Source organism: Quercus lobata, chromosome 5 (assembly GCF_001633185.2).
Source record: "Quercus lobata isolate SW786 chromosome 5, ValleyOak3.0 Primary Assembly, whole genome shotgun sequence".
Classification (NCBI taxonomy): domain Eukaryota; kingdom Viridiplantae; phylum Streptophyta; class Magnoliopsida; order Fagales; family Fagaceae; genus Quercus; species Quercus lobata.
The window spans coordinates 72,807,135-72,815,141 of record NC_044908.1 but is presented as its reverse complement, the minus strand read 5'-3'; the positions used below and the strand labels follow the sequence as shown (position 1 = coordinate 72,815,141).

Genomic DNA, 8,007 nt, shown 5'->3' with positions numbered 1-8,007 from the left:
GGTCATACCGATCAAAATTTAGTAGAATGGATTGAAATAGGCGGGTAGTGATCCGAATAGACTGAAATTTAGATTTAAGTAAATAGGACAATTCATTTCAATTAACCAAACAGTATGAAAATTTTCAATCATAGTAATTGACAACATTACAGAAACGGAAAGATTTCGTCTATTTTACATAAATTTTAAAAAAAAATAAAAAACCTACTTTTTTATTTTACTTCATCATTTTTATAAAATACCTACATCAATTCATCTATTATACACTATATTTTATATAAATAATATTTTTATGAGTTAAAGAGAGAGAGAGAGAGAATAAGTAGAAGAGAGAATGTAAGGGGAGAGAAATAATACTAAAATAATATATAAAAGAGTTACAGTAACCGTGCACTTGTACATTTATGCACAATTTTATACCCACTGATGTGGGTGTTTTTTTTGTCAAAATATGTAAAATAAGTTACTTTTTGTATTTTGCAAGATTTTGCAAGAGCTGATGAGGTTGCTCAGCGGGAATAAAGTCTAAAACATATCAAACAATTGGATGAATAAACACATACGCAAATAATCTTCAAACTCAAAACTTGAACAGGACCATGGCATTTCATGTTCTACCATCACAGCAAATCAAGTCCTAAAATAAATTTATGCAGTAAACAGTAAAAGCTGAGGAATATCGCATTTAATCTCAGCCAACACTTGTAGGGACAGCTCCATAAGTGCACGTGAAAAGGTCATTCCCGTAACTTACCAAATTCAGTTCCAATGTCTTACACTATCTATCACTCTGATCCCAGTACACACTGAAATTCCAAGCCACTCAAGAACATCCAACATCAATTTAGACCCACTTTTGCCCCCAACCGACTTGGAATTCACGGTACATGATTGGACTGGACTATCTACCGCACTATATTTCATGCACTTAAGACTGAAACCAAACCACACTGACAGCTCACAAGCGAGCCAGTTCATTTTGTTGTTCCACTTGCATACAAAACTGAGCTCTGCTCACTCACTGATCAAAGCACCACAAAACGAAGTTAGAAAAAAGCATTATATTTTTAGACAGATTTAGAGAGAGAAAAACAGACCCATCAGCACCAGTTCCAGTTTCTTCACAGTGGTGCTTTTGAAGAGAGTATCCTTTGGCTTTTGTAGATCTAGTTTTCCACTAAACTCATTGTGGTACACATTCTTCAAGTAGTTACTGAGTGAAGGAAATAGAAAGAGAACAAGGAACAATGAGAGACTGCAGGGTTCTTTGTTTTTTCATTGCTTTGGTTCTTGTTTTTGTTCATGGCGTTAATGGTGAAGACCCGTATAGGTTCTTCACGTGGAAAGTCACTTACGGTGATATTTACCCTCTTGGTGTTAAGCAACAGGTACACCCCCCCCCCCCCCCCCCAATTGTGTTCATTTCTCTGTTTCTTTTGCTTCTGCAACTCTGTTTCTTTGCTTAACTCTTGTTTGGAAAATGCTTTTCTTGCTAGTTTCTTTGTGATGTATCTTTGAGTTGCTTGAGTAAATGTGAGCAATTTTGCAGGGGATTTTGATAAATGGGCAATTCCCAGGGCCTCAAATCGATGCTGTTACAAATGAAAACTTGGTTATCAATGTGTTCAACTACCTAAGGGAGCCATTCCTCATTTCTTGGTAAAGTGCCTTAATTTTTCTGATAGACTTGCTTTATGTTCTTTAGGTTTGGAAAAATGCAAGAAAGTGAAAGAGAAAAACAAAAAATGTCGTTCATTTTGGTACTATATCTGGTACTTTCAGCAACAATCGGTTAAACTGAGAAATGAGCTGAGTTTATCACCGTTCACTGGTCAAAACAATCTATAACTCCAATGCTATTTTCTGTTCTTTCTCATTCCCTCTATTTTAGCAGCATTTGAAACAGATAGACACACTTAATTAAGATCTATGGATCTATGGCTTCTAATTTTTTTTACATTAGTACTAATGTTGAATTGTGTTTTTGTTAGTGTTTTTTTTTTAGTTCTTAAATACTGAAATATCAAGGAGTCATTAAGATAGGTGAATTTGGTGAACTTTTGGGGTTGCTTTCGAATAATAAAAGGAAGTGTTTTGTTCAAGAATCTTAAAAAAGCATCTTTGCTTTTATAGTCACTTCTGTCGGGCTGGGTCCCGTTAATTCACATCTTGCAGATATTCACTTTTAGAATCTGACTTGGTTTATAGTGGATTTTATGGTTGGATCTTATTTTTCTTACTAATACACCTCTTTAGCCTCATTATTGAAGTCCAAGATAATCAAAAATTCTGTTTGAGCAGCTGATAGCATGTTGTTAATTTCAATCCCACATGCTAGATCTGTGCATGCCTTTATCTACTTTATTAATAAATGAATAATTATATATATATATATATGTGTGTGTGTGTGTGTGTGTAGATGTTTATGTGGTAAAAATGTTCAAATCAGAGTCAATTTATAAACCTTTTATGATTAAGTCAAATTCAGGTCTTGAATCTTGGCCTGTTTACCTAATGGGTTATTCTGGAGCATATGGGTCCATTATGATATGGATAGTTTACCATCAATTACCTTCATTATTCCTTGTAGCCAGCTAGCCCAGATCTGTTGTTTCTTATAAAAGTTGCACCTTTATCGAGGTTGTATTTGGCATTAAGCTACCATACCTCTAAATCAAGAAAAAAAAAAAATCGCTAGAGATCAGAATCTTCACATGCAATATTTTTGGATGACTTTTTTTAGGAAATGCGTATTTTTTGATAACTTAAAACGTATTTAGTAGTTGGTCATATTTTTTTGTTTGTGTGTGTGTGTGTGTTTTTTTTTTTTTTTTGGGTTCCTTCTGTGAACCTTCATTGTCTTACAAGGTGCAGAGATGTGGTAGTTTCCATGTTAAAAATGGTAAAGGGAATTTTAAGCCTGGAAAGAAACCAGGACACCCTTATCTTATGACTGATTGGCTTAGATCTATATTTTATTGAGTAGATAATTCTCCTCATTTAAGGTGGATTACTTCATTTTAGTAAAACTAGTTAGTATTTCAGCAAATAGGGCATATGATTACTTCTTTTCAGCAGTTGTGGTGTGCACCTTTGGGATAGTTGATATCCTCCAACACTGCATTTAGTATTTCATTCCACAGCTACCAGACAATGTACAATTTCCCCTTCTATAAGGTCTTGGAACAAAATTCTGAACAAGTTATATTTAATTCGATTACTTTGTCATGTGTTTTGTCCACAGGAATGGCATACAGCAGAGGCGGAACTCATGGCAGGACGGAATGTATGGCACTAATTGTCCAATCCGACAAGGAAAAAACTTCACTTATTTTATCCAAGTGAAGGACCAGATTGGTAGCTATTTCTACTTCCCATCATTTGGATTCCAGAAAGCTGCTGGAGGGTTTGGTGGCATCAGAATCTGGAGCCGCCCAAAGATTCCGGTTCCATTCCCTTCTCCTGCTGGTGACTTCACCATATTGGCTGGGGACTGGTACAAGACAAATCAATATGTAAGCACCTCTACATTGACATCCGTGTGCAGGGGAACCAGAACCTTGAAGTTATTTTACTTTCTTGGCTTATATAGAACCTGTTCCTTAGTATTTAATCTAGTCTCACTTTGGTTTTATAGATACTAAGACGACTCTTGGACAGTGGTCGCAATCTCCCCTTCCCTGATGGACTTCTCATCAATGGTCGTGGGTGGAATGGTTACACATTTACTGTTGATCAAGGTGTGTATTAATGAACCTTTATTCTCTCTCACTGTAATTCTCTTAACCGTTGAAGTTTTCATAACTAATGTGCTTGTGTTTATTGGAATTCACCATAAATATTAACCTTATGATTAGAAAAGTGATTAATTAGTCTCATAATCTTAGAAACTGCATGTACCGGGATCTCATTGTTTCAACAATTTGTTTGCAGGAAAGACTTATAGGCTCAGGATATCGAATGTGGGGCTTACAACATCAATTAACTTCAGAATTCAGGGCCACAAAATGAAGCTGATAGAGGTAGAAGGCTCTCACACGCTCCAGAACACCTACACTTCCCTTGATATCCATCTTGGACAGACTTATTCTGTCTTGGTCACAGCTGATCAGCCTGCCCAGGATTACTACATTGCAGTTTCTACACGCTTTACAGCTCGGGTACTGACAACAACAGCCATTCTTCACTACAGCAATTCACACAATGGAGTTTCTGGTCCCATCCCTGTTGGTCCTACCACTCAAATTGCTTCATCTCTCAGCCAGGCCAGATCTATACGGTAGTTATTTTTCCACATAATTTCTTTAAGAAGCTTATCTCTATGCTTGGCTTTTTCAATGTGCTTATTAAGCTCACTTTCATGCCATATGGTATTATGATTCTTTCCATTTTAACACTTGTTGCGGCAGAAAATTTCCTCCCGTACCTATTAAGACATAGATTTGATGTATACATATGTTCATTAAAGCAATTAATTATTTGTGGAATCAACTTTCTTATAATCATCCTCAATTCTTATTTAGCAGAACAATTTTATTCATTTTTATGTATCATGCTTTTCAATCAGGTGGAATCTGACAGCAAGTGGGCCAAGACCTAATCCCCAAGGTTCTTACCACTATGGAATGATCAAAACTAGCCGCACAATCATGCTTGCAAACTCTGCTCCTTATATTAATGGAAAGCAGAGATATGCAGTCAATAGTGTCTCATATATTCCAGCAGACACTCCACTAAAACTTGCTGACTACTTCAACATCCAAGGAGTTTTTAGCGTTGGAAGCATTCCTAGTAATCCCACTGGGGGAAATGGTGGCTACCTTCAGACTTCTGTCATGGGTGCTAATTTCCGAGATTATATAGAGATTGTGTTCCAAAATTGGGAGGACACCGTTCAGTCATGGCACATTGATGGCCATTCCTTCTTTGTTATGGGGTAAGCATATATCTGTAATCTCTCTTAGTACATATATACTTGAATTGCAAGTTTCAATTTGTATTTCTCAAAGTATGTTAACAAGTTGGCAATCTTTGGATAATCAGGATGGATGGAGGGCAGTGGACACCTGCAAGTAGAGCAGTCTACAATTTGAGAGACACTGTTGCCCGTTGCACTACTCAGGTATATACAAAGCTTGTCCTTTTGAAAATCTAGCAATCTATTATATCTAAAAGCTGAGACGTAGAATTTAATGTTGTTGTGCTCCTGTTGAACCACCTCATCAGCCACGTCATACTTTTTTTTTAATTTCCTTTATGCTTTTTCTATTTTATTTTATATAAAATAATTAAATATAGTTAATGGATAAATGCAAATATTTGACCATTTAGCTACCCAAATTGATTTCAACTTTTCATTTTCTTCTTTCTAATTTCAATTAATTGTTAAAATTAAATAATTCATTGTCATTTAGTGGATATATGCACATGTTTACTATTCATTACAAACGTTACTATACATTAGATGCAAATGTTTAACTATATTCAGCTATCCAAATTGATTTCAACTTTTCGTTTTCTTCTTTCTAATTTCAAGTAATTAAATATTTAAACTTTTCATCTTCCTATTCAAAAAAAAAAAAACTCTTCTTCTCTTCCTCCAACCTTTCCTCTCTTTCTTTGCCTCTTTATCTTCCTACTACTCTTTACTTTATTGTTAAACTTTCTTTATCATTTCCTCTTTCTTATATTTTAACTCTTCTTCTCCCCCATCTTATTTTGTATAAATTTGATATCATTTATTTGATTCAATCTATATTTTTTTCCACACAAAAACTGTAAGTACTCTCTCTCTCTCTCTCTCTCTCTCTCTCGATTTTTGTTCTTTATAACTCTAATTTAGGTTGATGGTTTTTTTATTTAATTTTTTGGTGTTGTATTTTTTAAATTTTCTATCACAAATCACTCTTATAGCATTGGTTGAATTTTGGTTTGGGTTAATATGTAGTTTTTTTTTTTTTTTTTTTAAATAGAAATTTGAGTTTATATCAAAACAAAATATACATGGTTACAAATTTGAATGTGCCTACCAATGGATTTCTACTGAACAAAGATGTATTCACAATGTTTTTAGTTTCATATACTTCTTTGGTAATGTGAATTTGAGAAAGAGAAAAGGGTAGGCAAAGGATGTATGATCTTTCATAATTCCCTGTCTTGAAGAAAGTGGAGGGCCTATTAGTCTCCCTTCTACTAGAATTTTGTACAAAAAGCCTTTTGTTATAAGTTCCTTAACTTTTTGTTATTTTGTAATCACTCTATAGTCTATACGGTGAAAAAAAGTGAATAAAGTTTTATTTATTAATTTGTAGAGTATCAAAAAAGTAAAAAAAAGTTATTCATGATAGTAATTTTGTATTGTTGCATCCCATGTGTTTTGGTAAAATTCCTTTTAGAAATCTTATATGTTTTTCTCAAATCTATTTGTTATTTTTATTTTGGTCATTTTATTACAAATAATTAGCATCTCCACCATTAAATTTTTAGTTAATTTGAACTTTCTTGGTAAGCTTTTACTTTGCTTACTTGATCATCTTTACTAATAATGCCAAAAAGAGAATAAGATAAAATAAAATTTACTTTATAGCATCATTGTGCTATTAATTTTTTAATGTATAGATACTTAAGGAACTTTTTCTTTTTGCATTTTATTTTATTTGATTTTATATTTCCACTTTATAATATATGATTTATTGATAATGATCTATTGCATAGTTATCTTTATTTACTTTTTCACTTAGTTTCAATTGTGAGGAAGAAAGAGACTTAAATTTATGTTTTTGAGAAAAATATATCTATAAGAGTTAAATCGTATACATCTATATAGTAATAAACAAAGTATACATAGTTACAACTTGGTCTAATAGTTCTCACACTATCAATTTATTTTAAAATAAAATTATTGCATTGTGTTTTCATATATATCTCACTATATATAATACCTAACCAGTAACCACAATATATATTTTGTTACACTACACAAAATTTCTAATTTAAAACATAATTTCAAATAACGCGTTGAATTTTTAATAATATACAATCTGATATATTAATTCAATAATTATCCAATAAAAAATAATCATATCATATTTTCCCATGCATCGCGCGAGTCTGCGACTAGTTCATTATAATTGTTGGCATTGTGAAATTTCTAGATGCTGTTTCTAGTTTTATTAATGGAATTTTGACATGAATGCAGGTGTATCCTAGATCATGGACTGCAATCTACATGGCTCTGGACAATGTGGGAATGTGGAACATAAGGTCTGAGAATTGGGCAAGGCAGTACTTGGGCCAGCAGTTCTATCTCCGGGTATACTCCCCTGCAAACTCTTGGAGAGACGAATATCCAATCCCAAAGAATGCAATTCTTTGTGGTCGGGCAAGAGGCCGCCATACAAGACCTTTTAAGAAGTAGCTAGACATTAATTTTGTCACGAGAGGGTGACATGCATGCACGATTCTTGGTGTGAGGACTAGGTGGTCCTTGCGGGAAATTAATGCAAGAGCTCAACTTGAGCTTTGAGTTGTTATTAACTACTTATTTCTATTGTTCTTTTGTCCTGGATGGGTTATCAGTCCCAATGGCTCTTAGATGTAGACTCCAATGTCCTTCTGAACAGCATCATTGTTTATAACCTCATTAGCTTTGGAAATCTCTAGTTTCTGATGAGGATACATATTTGAGTGTGACTATTACATTAGATAGAAGTCATAAGACTCACCACAGATAATGAATTGTGAACATTGTTTAAAATGAATAATAAATAGGCGAAAAACACATTTTAGTCCCTACATTTTCAGGCGATTCTCATTTTAGTCCCTACATTTTATTTGTACCGCTTTTAGTCCCTATCCTGAAAAACGCCTCCCGTTTTGGTCCCTGCCGTTACTCATTTAACAGAAATATCTTACGTGGCAAACAGTCCAACAGCAAATGCTGACGTGTCTATTAAAATAATATTAAAAAATGCCACATCAGCAATTTAATTTTTTTTAAAAGTCAAA

General features: G+C 33.8%; 1 protein-coding gene across 1 annotated transcript; it reads left to right on the top strand.

Moving 5' to 3' along the window:
• The first annotated feature begins 949 nt into the window (after window positions 1–949).
• LOC115992544 (L-ascorbate oxidase homolog) lies at window positions 950–7,679 on the top strand. The gene is made up of 8 exons (XM_031116751.1): window positions 950–1,388; window positions 1,550–1,659; window positions 3,245–3,515; window positions 3,638–3,740; window positions 3,934–4,279; window positions 4,568–4,936; window positions 5,044–5,122; window positions 7,199–7,679. Exons 1-8 carry the CDS (start codon window positions 1,248–1,250, stop codon window positions 7,415–7,417), a joined length of 1,638 nt encoding a protein of 545 aa, XP_030972611.1. The 5' UTR covers window positions 950–1,247; the 3' UTR covers window positions 7,418–7,679.
• Window positions 7,680–8,007: the final 328 nt, after the last annotated feature.